This window comes from Mastigoproctus giganteus, chromosome 7 (genome assembly GCF_048544385.1).
Source record: "Mastigoproctus giganteus isolate SK-2022 chromosome 7, ASM4854438v1, whole genome shotgun sequence".
NCBI classification, from domain to species: Eukaryota; Metazoa; Arthropoda; class Arachnida; order Uropygi; family Thelyphonidae; genus Mastigoproctus; species Mastigoproctus giganteus.
The window spans coordinates 59073269-59088550 of record NC_143581.1 but is presented as its reverse complement, the minus strand read 5'-3'; the positions used below and the strand labels follow the sequence as shown (position 1 = coordinate 59088550).

The following is a 15282-nucleotide window of genomic DNA, read 5'->3' as shown; positions in this document are numbered from 1 at the left end:
GAAGGCAAATTGCTGCCAACCATTAGAGATCATTTCAACCTGCCTAGTAACTGTATCTTTCAGGACGACTCTGCTCCTTGTCATTGGGCGAAAAGTGTAAGTAAGTACTCCTGTAGTTACTTTAACTGTATTAGAGGTTCGACAGTAATGTGCTTATATTTGTTACAGGTGAAAAAATGGTTGGAAGAACGGTCCATTACAACTCTTAGCTGACCAGGAAACTGCAGGGCAGGACCTGAATCCTATAGAGAACTGTTGGCATCGTGTGGAATCTGCAGTTGACAGAAAGAAACCAAAGACCCTTCGTGAACTTCATAATTCGTGTTTGGAACCACGAACTATCAGTTGATTATCTTCAGAAATTGATCATGTCAATGCCTCGACGGTGTGCTGCTATCATCAGGCCAGAAGCTGTTCATCTAAATATCAACCAGTTTGTATCTGGTGAACTTTTCATTTTGTTTTCCATTTAAAATGATAAACTGAAGCAAACTGAGGGCTTCTGATAACATTTCAGCCATAATTGTCGTGTTTACCAAAACTGCTGTATAAAGGTTGCAAATGCTCATTTTGGAATATTTTGAGAGCGTCTGTCAAATATTACTTAGCTTTGCCTTAACTATTAATAAGGCAATTTGTTTAGCGATCGAAATGCAGCGATTCCCTGACCATTATTGGCCTTGTGGTCTCTGTTGAGATGAGGCGTAATGGTCAGTCTATTTTTGGTTTATTTTTGTTTTATTTTATTGTAGTGGTTTACATCTCTGTTGGTGATATTTCACATAAATTTGGACCTGGTATCCGTCAGAGGGAGCACCGTTAAATATCTATTTAATTGGCATTCGAAATTTAATGGATTATTATTTTATCATCTTTACATTTATATGTTCTAAATTATCGTAACGAGTTTCTGCTGCATTATTTTTACTCTTGTTACCCCTCTCTTCCCTCCCTATATATATATATATATATATATATATATATATATATATATATATATATTAGCTGTTTTGGCTATCAACGTTTTATCCCAAAATGTGTGTGTGTGTGTGTGTGTGTGTGTGTGTGTGTGTGTGTGTGTGTGTGTGTGTACATACACATTTTGGGATAAAATGTTGATAGCCAAAACATTTTTCAGAGACAACACAAAAATTTAAAAGAAAATATTAATTACTTCTTACTTGTTTCACACTGATTTTGCATTTTTGGCTTACCAAAATTCGTAGACGGTTGTATTTTAACTTATCGGTGAAGCATCCACGAGCCACACAAAAAATAACCATGAGGCACACGAGATCCGCAGACCCTGGTTACAACTTCTAGAATATGCTATCTGACACAAATTATTTGCCTAGAAGCAATGGAGTAATTCACTCTGGGCGCATTTTCCCAGCCTTTTTTGAAGGAGTTTAATAATGATATTAAGTGTTTTATAAATAATGTACTGTTGCCGAAGCATACTCCTAAATACACTAAGCTACCAAACATATGAAATTTCTATTTTATTTCTTATGACACAGATTGAAATTTGTTGTTAAGCAGGAAGAAGTGCTCATTTTCTAAACTTTTAAGACCGTAGACATTAAACTTGTGCAACACGCTATTTAAAGTTCATATTAGATCTCTTTATTTCTTTCTTTCTTTTTTTTTTTTTTTTTTGCCTGGACGAGTACTAGAAGGTGGATTTTGAAATGTGATCTCCATTTTGCCATTGGTTGTTCTTTGTGAGGAAGCCTGCATAGCATTACAACGACTTCAGAAAATTACTCTACCATTATCAAATTTTATCAAAATGAAATTTGATAAAGTTGATGTGAGAGACATGAGCTGTGAGGAGAGCTCTATTTCTGAATAAAGAACTAGAGTTTTTAGATTAAGTAACTCCTTTTATATAAATATAAACAAATTAAACTGATTCGAAAACGATTCTCGGCAACTGGTACCAGAAATTGTTCCTCAATTTAACAGCTGATTGACAATTTCTGTTATGAGAAATTGTCAATCAGTCGATCAGAAATTTTTTTTAAAAAAAATAGATAAATAGAAGTAGATGAATGGAATGAAATAAATGAAAAAGATGATTAAACCAACTGCGGTTTTTGGGTTTTCGGTCAGTTGGAAACTGAGGGAGATGAGAACTTTTCAAGCACATATCTAAGTTTTTGAACATATTTCCTAAGAGAATGTGTCGAAAGTATTTCAGGAAGAAAATTGATGCCGACCAGTGAATTATTTATGATGAAACGAGACAATCACGAATTAGAGGAGAGAATGTGAAATATTTTTGATTATTTATTTTAAAATATTTCAAATGGGCGGACTAGTGATAGGTTTGGTTAAGTTGTTTTAGAATTTCCACCATGATAACTAAGTACATGAGGCATCAATATAAATTTGACCGTATTCTAAGGCCAGTTTGACTTGAATTTCCAGAAGGTAAACTAAAGCCCTTGATGTGGTCAAATTAGTCGGTCAAACGCACTAATATAATACCACAAAATACAGTAATATTCTTTCTTGTATTCTCTAGCTTGTAAACTACTCTCTCTCTCACTAATGTGGAAGACCTGGTGTATAAACGGAAATTTTCATTTATTAATTAGTTATTAAACTTTCTAATTTTAATTAGTATTAGTACTTTCTATGAACTGCGCCACTATCTATCAAATAATACGCTTCATAAAAGTAAACTTTAACTTTTATGGTAGTTTGTCAAAATTAGTGACAAAATTAGACAATCTAACTTATAAAGTTCTGTTTATACTCCGACACGACCCCCAGATCAAAGCTTTTTACAATTAATCATTTCAATAAAGAATACAATCGTTAACCGTAGTCACGTTGGCCTGAACCATAGAACACTCAAATGGGTGTGCTGCTACGTTCTCTCTGTTGACAACTCGGCTACAACGGACCAAAAGAACGTGGTCTCGGATTTTACAGCTTTCGAAGGAATTTTTTCATAAGTTAATATGATAAAATGAATGCATACTGTAAATGGAAAGACTTTTAGTGTACTGTAGGTCAGTGTAATTTTGTTACGAACTGTCTTTCCGCTATAGTTCTAAATACTGTATAATACTTTATATAATTGTAAAGTGCTGATATTTATTTAAAAAAAAAACATGCTAATATGTTTGTGTTGTTCGTGCTTAGTCTGTGTATTTATATCAGTATGTTACAATTCTGAAATCCATTACGAATTATTAAAATATATCATAAACCACTCTTATACCACGTGGAGTTACTGATATATTTTATTTAAGCATTAGCCTAAACTAATATACAATGGGTAACGTTTCGGATATCTTGTCGATACCCATCATCAGACCGTGCTGTCTGCTGACCGAATCCTGTTTTCGGGAATCCTGTGTTCACAGACCTGAAGCGAATCCTGAAGTTCACAAACATTCGCTTCAGGTCTGTGAACCCGAAAAGAGGATTCGGTCAGCAGACAGCACGGTCTGATGATGGGTATCGGCAAGTACCCGAAACGTTACCCAATGTATATTAGTTTAGGCTAATGCTGAAATAAAATATATCAGTAACTCCACGTGGTATAAGAGTGGTTTATGATATATTTTAATAATTCGTAATGAATAACATACACGTAACGTCCTTCCCAAACTATATTAATTCTGAAATCATTAATCAATTGGTGTCACCCTTGTGTTGACGTCCATTGATTAATCGCCATCATCAACGCAAACCTTTAATATAGATGCAAGGAGGACTGATTTACAGAAGTTTCTATTTGCCTGCTAAGTTTTTTTTTTTTTTTTTTTAATTGTGTATATCTGTATCATATCTTTTAAGTTCAATAAAATAATTTATTTATTTTTAACTTGTATACCAAATTGGGATCGATGTTATAAATGAAAGTTGAGTGCAAGCATTAGATGGACATCCAGTTGGGGTTCATCTGATGCCTGGATTGTCCTTCATGGCAGACTAGTCGTCACGATACATTGCCCTCTGCCACTGGTTTGAAGAGGTCTAGGTTCAATTCCTTTCGATGACTAGAGGAATTTCTACAATCCTACTCAATCGAGACCGATCGTAGACGAAGTAGGGTCTCAACCATAGATTATTCCGGCTTTTCAATCCGCAGAACATGCAAATCAGTCCCTTAACAAACATTACAGACAAAATAAACAATACAGAGATGAGTGCCTGTCAGGTGTTGTTAAAACTAATTTCAATTTAGTGTTTTGATACCTGGACTGTGTACGTTGCATGAAACTTTGCATGCAATGTATTTTGCTAATACTTATTTGTTAGTATAAATTTGAAGCAAAGTAATAACAAATACTTTGCTTCCAATTAATGGTGGTCTACCTTGCTTGGAATGAAAGTTCACCAGAGCTTCTGTGTGCCACTGGTGTGCAGTGTTCGAACAGCTTATTTTCGATATCCTACTCTTTCTGTCATCTAGCGAATGGATATGCTCGCTATATGAAAGCTGACTATCACACCTCTTGTGGAGGGGTGCAGATTCTTTTCAGGTTCCATTGTTCCATGTACTTGTCAATGAGCATGCATCCCTTTTATATCCTGCTTTTAACATATTTATACTGCCAACTACCTGTCATGTACCCTACTGAATTAATCCTTACGTCGCAGGAGCGAGGTGGCCCAATACAAGGTGAAGGTTAGTGTACATTGTCTTGTATAAACAGACTATTTTCCCGTAAGAAAATTCGGTTAATAATAGCGACTGCAAGATGCTACCGATCACTTTAGATAATTCACAGCGGAAAATATCTCACCAATGTTGTGTACAAGAGCTGGAAATTAATGGATGGATGATTTTCGTTAAATATCTTTAAAATATTCTGATTTACGTTAACCATAAAATATCACCCAGTCTGATCTGACTCCAACTATTTGTAATTATTTCTTATTCCAGATGAGAGTTGGTGAAGCTGGAGCAGCTGCCCTGAGAAAGGTTCACGGTACGGTGTACAGAGTTGGACCCATAGCAAGAATCATCTGTAAGTATTTTCATATTTATTTATTCATTTTAAACAGGACTAATGGCAAAATGCACGATGCCCTATGCTTATTTTAAAAAGAAATTAAATATGGTGCCACGTCTTTAATTGTGGCTGCAATAGCTATTCTGAGTGCATGTATCCGGATTATCGTTTTTCAGGAGTACTGATTTATCTGCCATTTTACTCCATTATTATGTAAATAAATATCATACGTAACAAAATCACAAAAAAAAGTTGATGTTTTATTTGTTACCGAATGCAAAACAAGAAAGGCGGACTACCATGCCGTATAGCTACACATAGCTGAAACAAGTGATGATTGGTTTAGAAATTAAAATTAATTTTCTGTTTATACTTCGGGACGGCCACATAAGACTCGAGAAGCTCAAAAGAGAGAAATAATACAAGAGCATCACCGTATTTAACAGTCATGCGAGCCTGAAACAGACAACTCAAACGCATGTACTGTACTAATGTATAATTTCGTTTGTCCACTCAGCTAATGTGGCCAACCCAGGCAGTACTCATTGTACTATGCCTATTTTCATATTTAACAACGGGTTGCACGGCTAAAATAGGCATTCATGTATGCAACAATGAAATATTCCTTTCAACTATAGCAGGGATATTCTCATGTTCAAGATAATCATGGGCGCGGAATGTAAACTGAAGTTTACAGCCAGGTCCCCGTTTACAAAATGCTCACCACAGCGACTAACAGATAAAAATGACTGAAATGGGTCGAAGATCATCGAAACTGCACTGACGATAATATAATCACAAAAAGATTTGTGTTTCCAATGAATACCGTTTCATACTTCTATAGACAGCAAATGGCGCATGCAACGTCAACTCCAAGACAATGAGATAGATTCTGCATGTACTACTGTATATATATACAGTACAAGCATCTGAAATATTTCATAGAGTGGGTTGGGACTGCTCATTTTGAATGCAAAGCACTAATATTTCTAAAAATATATATCTAAAATATCTCTAATATATATCTAAAAATATATCTAAAAATTTAAATTCATATATCTAAAAATTTAAGTCATACGCTGTTCTCTAAATAATAATGGATATTTCCAGGACAATAATACCACCACTAGTTTTTTAATTAAGTTTTTCTAAAGTCGTCGGGGACTTTTAAATACAAATCTAAACCAGGGGAAAATAGTGAACTCGCTATACTGTCACAAATGACGCACCGGGTGTGTTTCTAATGGTTCAAACCGGATGCATTAGTATATTTGTTTTTATTTGCACATTACAGGCTAACGGTCCCGGCTACAATGTAATTTTACGTGATAAATAGAAACAATTTAAGAGACTCAACTAAATTATATTATCTTTACAAAATAAGAATATATATACACTGTGTCCAGTCAAAACATTATGACCACCTACATAATATGTCGTCCTCTTTCCACCAGTACCGCCGCCACATGGAGAAGCATAGACTCTATAAGGCCTCTCAATGTTGCAGGAGGTTTGTTGTACCATGTCCCCAGGACTGTGTCCCGTAGGTCTGCGACAGTCGATGGTGGATCCAAACGCCGGGTCTGTCGATCCGCGTAATCGCAAAGATCTTCTATGGGCAAATTGTGGCCATGCTACCACCTGATAGTTACTTTCGTGTTCGGAGAACCATTCTCGAACAATAAGGGCAAAGCTGCAGGGTAAATTATACTCCTGGAACACACCTGTGCCATCCGAGAGGACAATCACCATGAAGGGGTGTACCTGATCAGCGACATTCGACAAGTGGTTTTTAGCATTCAGAGTACAGTCTAGGGTTATGAAAGCTCCAAGAGAATTCCCAGGGAAACATCCTCCATTTCAAAATACTGCAGCCACATGCCTGATTTTGCTGGACCAGAACATTAGAATGATTCCTCTCGCAGTTGTCGCCGTACCCTCCATCTAACGTCCACACGGCATAGCAGAAATGTGATTCATCAGGAAAGCCAACTTTTCCCATTCATCAATAGTCTTAGTGACACTATTCAGACTTTTTCCAAACTTTAGGCGTCGTTGGCCATAAAAATGGGTGCCTTCACCGAATGACTATTCGGAAGCCCACACGTAGGAGTGTTCGTTGGGGCCGTGGTCTTGGAAACAGCACTGTTCGTCCCCTGGTTAAATCCATGGCCTTGTATTGTATTTTTGTTAGCGCACCTAGAACTTTGTTTAACTCCATCTGTCAAAAAATTCTCTGTGAAAAAGGCCAGATATGTGAAAAGTGTGTTCGTCTTTTAATCCACAAAAAGACCCACCCACCGGAGGTAGTACGAAACCAGTGCGTGCAGGAAAATCCATGGTGGCCCAAGCCAGTCATGGTCAGTGTTTGCAAAGGAAACGCCAATGGTGGTTTCCCATAACTGTGCCATAAGTACTCTTGTGACGTATACCGTACTCTAAAATCCAGAAAAAGTGTTGCGTGTGGTATATGAATAATATGTTGGGTTCTGTTCTGGCTTTTGCCCACAGGGCCACTGATAAGACCCCATATTGCCCGTACACAGCACTATGAGGTAAGCTAGGATGCCCATTATTCTTTGGTTGGTCCTCACCAGCGCCGCCTGAGCTTCCTGGACGAAGACTAAGTTAAAAAGGGGGGGGGGAAGTGAAAGTAAGAAAGAAAAGATGTAGATGAAGGCATCCTTCCCATTTATTAGAGGAACATTGGCTCCACCAGACGAAAGGGTGGGAGTAACCCCCAAGGAGAAGGAAGAAAAGCAATCTAGCGAGGGTGCTGTCGCCTATTGGCATTGAAGTGACCATAAACCACTGTATCTTACCCAAAGGTATTAGCATATTTATTATTATTATTTTTTATTTACTATACCAGGCGTTCCCTGCTAAATTATGGCATCGCACCATATATTACAATACCGTACTTAAAACATTACAGATACAATTAACACTATCGTGCAGAAAAGAGGTACAGTCATTTAAAAGTATGCAACAATGACTGAAGTTCATCTGGCTCGCTCTCACAAAGATAAGAACTGCAGTCCATACGAACATTTTGGCAGCTCGGAACTGAACAGCTCAAGGAGCTGCCCAGTCCAGACGATAACAACGCCCATCACAAAGAGATGCTTAGATGATAACAACTTTCCTCCGTCTTCCAGATGTCAAAAATGATGTTAAGGGTAAGCAACCCACCGTTAATCAGAACGATACCGCACATTGTATGTTTTTAGCTTAATCAATTAAGACTTTCCGTTCAGATAGCTAGAAACCAACTGATACCTATTCTGCCATTGACCTCCAACGTTGTTCTTAACATAATCAGCCCTATATCAGTCATTCCCCTCTAGCCCAATCATCCAGGGTCTATTCCAATTGCAGAAGTACATTTATTCTTATCCTATCCTGTGCTATGAGAATATGCATATTCTACCAAGACGATGTCAAAGTTTGCGATCCTACCCTGGAATGCCCAGGGTAAGCAGGTCCATTTTCTAGTGGGGGCAGAAATTTTAGAATTAGATGCCATTGAAGAATCCTGTCCAGTTGAGTTGCCTGGGCTAGTGTGTTTAGCCGGCTAATGAATGTCCGATAATGTCCTAGTAGAGATGCTGTAAGTCCTAGTTAGGAACAATAGTAGAGTAATGTCCTGGGCAAGAATGCCTAGTTTGATGTCAAACTACAGTCTGCGCAAACTGGGCATCCTTACCCAGTATGACTATAATCAGTCAGCAGGTGTGGTTTTCTATGGCCATTATTGTTCTTCTGCGGGTGAGAAGCTTCTGAGCGAAGTTAGTAAAAGCTTGGGAGTACTATTGGTCTGTTATGAAAAGGTGCTTCTATCTTGTGGAGGTATTTCATATATCTGTGATTTGTGTGTTGGCTACGAAGGTCCACATAGCAGGGGCAGTGTAGATATATTAGGGTCACCCGTAATTCATTACATAAACCCGTACGTAAATTGTCTGTAAATTGCGTGTGTTCTTTGGTGAAGTTGCCTGTTTGGCTGGACGAAAAAACCTCAGTTACTGGGGAAACAAACATTGCTATCTACGCCTGAGACCGACTAACTCAGCCACGGAGTGAAAAAAACCCATTAGAGTTGCTGGCGTCATTGACGGAATTCGAACCCGGGCCTTTTCCACCCGGTGTGGGGAGGGCTGTGACCATACCACTGTGCTACCCGCGCAGACTGTATACTATGGTCAGCCGTTCCAAAGTTTTCCGTCTATCAGCTCCACAAGGCGGGCGGGACAGCCTTACATTCACCACGATCATCGATGATGCGTGGGCGCCCGCCATTGGATTGGCCACTGCTATTCTGTCCACTATCCATTCACTCTTTTAAAACCTTAACTGCAGCACTCCACGAACAGCCCACAAGATTCACAGTTTCCGCAGTACTGCCCCCATTTCCGGTACCCGACGATGACAGCACTTTTTCGAAGTACGCCAGATCCTACGTCGATCCAGATCCCTTGCCTACGTCGATCAAGTATTTATTTGGGACCACATGCGACGAATCTGCAGTGTCATATTTTTACCGGTTCTCACCGCGATAGGTATGTCAGGAATAGCAAATTGCTTAATATGGGAAGAGTCATAATGTTTTGATTGGACAGTGTGGGTTTGGGGGTTGTGTAATAAAAACTAATACGATGTATAAAAATCTAAACAAAAAATCTGTACTTCTGTATTTATTAAAACTTTTATTATAAAAGTTTTAATAAATTTAATTTTAACAGGGTTATTTAAAAAAAAAACAGGTCATAACACATAAAATCTTATATATAAACTGTGCGAATTTAAATTAATGGTACATATTAATTTAATGAAACAACTCATAACATATACTAAATTATCTTGGCCAAGAAAATAAACGATCCAATGCACACACACAACGCGAGCACTGAATACAGTGCTCACTACAGGGGGTTGATAAGAAATCCTAGAATCGGCGAACCCTTGGGCTAATGAGGGATTCAGATATTTTTGTTCAGGAAAGAAATAAAAAAATTCAATTTATTTATTTTATTTTATTTATTATTATTTTTTTTTAGTTAGCTCTCCAAGTCATTTTTTAAAAATTTAATTCAAGTAAAGGAAAAGTTACATCCACCCATAGACAGCTCATCTTTTCCAAACTGAACATTCACGTATATATATATATATATATATATATATATATACAGTATATATAAATATTTCTTTTAATTGTTTTGCAAAATTCATGTAAATGAATATCAGTTCTCACTTCCATTTAATTGACCACTGTGAATTAGATCCATTCTGTGAACGGATCTAATTCACAGTGGTCAATTAAATGGAAGTTAGAATCGAGAGGGTTTTCGAAAGTCAGTTCTATAATTCCAGAAAAATATCCTGTGATGAACTGTATTTCACTTGGGAATGTTAAAAGTGATTTTCGGAAATACAGATATGCATTTGCTAGGTAATATTTTATAAATAAATCTTAATCCTTGAAATACATCTTCAAGGCAGCTAATATATAAAGGTTTTTAATATTGTATTTTGTTAAGTAAGAATAGCTTTTATTCTTGTAATAGTTAAGTATTCTATCTTGCCTTAGTTAACACTTTGGAATAGGAATTTGAATTTTTCTTTCTTAAATCTTATTTATTATTAAATTCGAGGAGTTTAAAAAATAGATGGGGCATGGAAATTCTAATAAAAGAAGAATTGATGTGGTGTATGATTTTTCGTTAAAATAGAAATGTGTAGTGAATGGGAGAATCTCTTGATTAATCGTAGTTTTCTGAAGGCTGATGAAAAAATATTATTTATAATAAATAGCGAATGAACAATTATCTGTAAATATTATTCCTAAATTTAGGATGATAGAGGCTTTTAATTAACTGGTTGTCTACAGTTTCTGAGAAGGGAAAGGATATGCTTTTCCTCGGACTATGAAAAGCCATAATATTACCTTTTATTATATTTATAATGAAATTATTAGTATCAGCCTAGTCTATAGTTTTAAAGAGGGTGAGAGCAGGTTACATATGTTTATTGCGGATTAGATTATTACAAGAAATGTAAAACTTTATCTAAATAAAGTAATAATCACTGCATACAGCAGGAGTTTAATTCCTTTGGGGAAGGATACAAATGTTAAGTCATGAACACATTCTTACGTGTCATCAAGTAATTGCAACACGAGAGCAGGTGTTTAATCTTTCAGGGCATCTGCAGTTATTCAGATTTCAATCCAAAACAAAGCTATAAAAATACCATTGCTTCATTAAAAATTGCACTGAAATACATAAAAAATACATAAGAACTATACGATTTATTCAATAAATATCAACCGATCGTAATTTACAAATTGCTCGACACACGAATTGTTTTGAAGACGTTAAGCACATAAGACAGCCAAGAAAGGGCGCCTTAAACTAGTACAACGAAGAATTTAATACACTGGTGTTCAAAGAAAATGTATCGCCCCTTAAAATTGTAATTTTCGTAATAAAGGAAATTACAATTTTAAGGGGCGATACGTTTCTTACAGATTGCATCAGATAATATTGAAACGCTTAGGTGATGACGTAATATTGCATCAGATAAGATTGAAACGCGTAGATAATGACGTAATATTGCATCAGCTGTTACTGTCAGCTATATAAGCACGCTCATATTGCAGTCAATCCTTGCTTGTGTCAGGATGGCGAGTTAAGCTGAGGCCACACAGAGCGCAACGTCGCTATGTTTGCAATGCATGGGAAAAATAGTTCCCTTTATAGACAACGTAAAGTGTCAAGTGTAAAGTGTGTTTAGGGTCAAGCGGCACCAGGGGGGGTTCCCCATCTCCGCGTAGTTTACATTGTGGGTGAACCAGTTGACTGGAAAAGCCAGAGATTTAAAAGTGTATGGACTTTGTATATATTTGATGCCTTGTACCGTTGTTCATCTGGTCATTTAGCCGCCAGACCCCTACTGAGGCCCGACGTTGTCCCACTTTAGCCCCGTGGAGGCAGACCAGGTACTCACTAGTATATAGTTCACTCTGGCAGGTCCTGCCACCTAATTTCCTAAGATTTCAGTGGCTAGGACCTTAAAACAAAAAAAAAAAATCGCGTACGCGTCGCGGGGAGCGCTAGAAGTCCAAAATGTTGGGCAAAATTAATTTAGATTGGTGATTTTAGATTGTGTGGGGCGTGTTCACGTTGCTATCAGATAGAGTGGGGTGAAGGCTGAAGACTGGGGGGCAAATAGACAGAAATATGGAGCCGAAAGGGAAGGCAACTCCAGTTTACAGTGGGGCATGCCCATGCCCCACCAAAGGGAAGAAATAGGGTGGCAGGGTGGGGAGGGGACAGTTTACTGTCCCCTCCCCACCCTGCCAGGAAGAGGTGAGACAGTGAGCCAGACAAGAGAGCTGGCTCAGGTTGCCAATGTGGCCTGTGTGCATGGGTGGGAGCAAACCAGACCGCAGGGTCAGGTCCGCACCATCCAGAAAAACTTGAGGCCCAGCAGAGCCGATCCAATGTTGGTTTGGCTGAACAGGTTGTGCAAAATGTCACAGTTGGGAGTCATTCATGGGACTGTTGTCCCGTCCGGTAGTCAACGTTCTGGGAAGTGGAGTTTTCTCACTTCTCATAAGAGTTCCAGTTTTGTCTTACATGAAGGATCAAGCAGTCAGGGCCCACACAGAACTGCGTACGCTATGTACGCTGTCTAGCTACGTCGCCGTGTTGTTTGATTTGTGGCTATATTTTTAAGCGTCGCTGACTACGGGCATGCGCAGTAGACCCGCATGCAAGAAATTTAGTTCTTTTTCTCTGCTGAAATCTATTTCGAATCGTAGCCAGTGTGGCCACTTGTTGTAGCCAACGTAGCAAACATATCGTACAAAGCATACGTAGCATACATAGCGCAGCGTTCTGTGTGGCCTTGGCTTTACGTGCAGTTTACGCCGCGAAGAAAGAGGGCTATCGTTGCTTTACGGGAGGAAGGATTTTCTTCCCGTCATATTGCTTATAGAGTGTCTTGTAATCAGTCGATAATGAGTAGATTTCTTTCCAAACTCAAGAATACTTGTTCTGCTGATAGGAAAAAGAGGAATCGGACGCAAACGCGTCTCCACACCAAAACAGGATCGCGCTTTGAAGCGCTTATGCCTTAAAAACCGTAAAACTTCTTCGTCTAAGCTGAAAAGAGAATGGGAAGAACATACAGGAGCGGTAGCAAGTGCAGTAACAGTCAGAAGAAGCCTCTTCAAAAATGGACTTGAAGCCCGTCGTCCTAAGAAGAAGCCCCGATTAATTTGGTGTAAGGAGCATGCCAAATGGGCCCCCGAGCAGGGGAAGTCAGTTATTTTCTCGAACGAGAAGAAATTCAGCCTGCATGGCGCTGATGGGAGGACAAACGATTCGCCGTAAACATGGTGAACAATACCATCCACACTGTATGGTGTCTACAGTGAAATACCCTACCAGCCAAATGATATGGTGGTGCATTTCGTATCGCGCAGTAGGTCACCTGCAGTTTATAAAAGGTTCCGTAAATGCCATTGGATACCTGGCTATATTGGAAGGCAAATTGCTGCCAACCATTAGCGACCATTTCAACCTGCCAAGTACCTGCATCTTTCAGGACGACTCTGCTCCTTGTCATCGGGCTAAAAGTGTAAGTAGGCACTTCTGTAGTTACCTTAGCTTCATTTTTGCATTAGATGTTCGGCAGTAATGTGTTTACATTTGTTACAGGTGAAAAAAATGGTTGGAAGAACGGTCCATTACAACTCTTAGCTGGCCAGGAAACAGCCCGGACCTGAATCCTATAGAGAACTGTTGGTTGTGTGGAATCTACAGTTGCCAGAAAGAAACCAAAGACCCTTTGTGAACTTCAGGAAGCCAAAATTCGTGTTTGGAACCAAGAACTATCAGTTGATTATCTTCAGAAATTGATAATGTCAATGCCTCGACGTCAGTGTGCTGCTGTCATCAGGCCAGAGGCGGTTCAACTAAATATCAACCAGTTTGCACCTGGTGAACTTTTCATTTTGTTTTCCATTTAAAATGATAACCTGAAGCAAACTGAGGGCTTCTGATAACATTTCAGCTATAATTGTCGTGCTTACCAAAACTGTTGTATAAAGGTTGCAAATGCTCATTTTGGAATATTTTGAGAACACCTGTCAAATATTACTTAGCTTTGCCTTAACTATTAATAAAAATCTTTTGTTTATATTTCCATTTGTGATGCTGGTCATTAATGTAACATACCATCGCGAAAAAGGGTTAGAAATGTGAAATTCCTAGGTGGTGCACTTTCTTTGAACACCAGTATATACATTCCAATCAGCAGTGTGGAGTGCATATCTGTGGAGCATTCTTGTTGCTAGGTGGGGTCTCTGGTGGTCTCTGTTTAGTTGGAAGGTCAGGGCCCTGTGATCGGAGGTTGTCCAGGCGTCCTGCAGCTGCCAATCGGTTATGTTGCCTGCGATGTTTCTAGTTGCTAGTGAGACGTCTATTGTGGCTTCCCACCTGAGGTTACAATAGGTTGGTAGGTGGTTTGGCTTGTTTAGTACAGTGATGGTTGATGTTGCAAGGAATTCTTCCAAGCGCTGCCCATTCCTCGTTCCATGTCTATCCGGAGTATGGCTGTACCAAGCCTGCGATCGACAGTTCACGTCGGCTCCTATTATTATTTTTTGATCACGGAGGATGCTGGTTACATTTTCCAGGTATATAACTATGGCATCAAGTTATTAAAAACATTTATATTTTTATTTAGCAGTGACTAACTTCATTTTTTATATTAGTAACGTGAATTAAACACGCCCAATTTGATAAGTATGTTTGATTGTGTAATTTTTTTTTGTTTTATCACAGATGAAGCAGCAGGTTCCACCGTAGACTATGCTTACTCTAGAGTGGGTATGAGAATGGCATTTGCACTGGAACTGAGAGATCAAGGAAGGTATGGTTTCATGCTACCGAGAAGTCAGCTCATCCCTACAGGAGAAGAGACATGGGCAGGCCTGAAGGCTGCTATAAAAGCAATTGCTTAATTTAAAAAATAATAAAAAAAGTCGTGATTTGTTATTGTTGAAAAACAAGACGTAAATCTTAATAAAGTGTGCTACTTTGGTCCATTGGAAGATTTAAGCATATCTGCATATTTACATAAACACTTAATACTAAAATTAAAGCATCAGACAGCATTAAAAATTAATGATCTATTAAATATTTATAAATGATTTGTTAATGTTTCATTGGTTGATGTCGGGCAAGTTGCAATAATTAGAAAGCCAATGGAATGAATGATTCTCAAACAAAGGTCT

General features: G+C 38.3%; 1 protein-coding gene across 1 annotated transcript in view; it reads left to right on the top strand.

The window, feature by feature from the left end:
* The window catches only part of LOC150082932 (carboxypeptidase B-like), a 35473-nt gene extending 20464 nt beyond the window's left edge, over positions 1–15009 (top strand). Inside the window, exons 9-10 of the mRNA XM_090378329.1 lie at positions 4910–4994; positions 14831–15009. Coding sequence (XP_090234455.1) covers positions 4910–4994; positions 14831–15009 — 264 coding nt within the window. The remainder of the gene's footprint in view (positions 1–4909; positions 4995–14830) is intronic.
* The last annotated feature ends 273 nt before the right edge of the window (positions 15010–15282 follow it).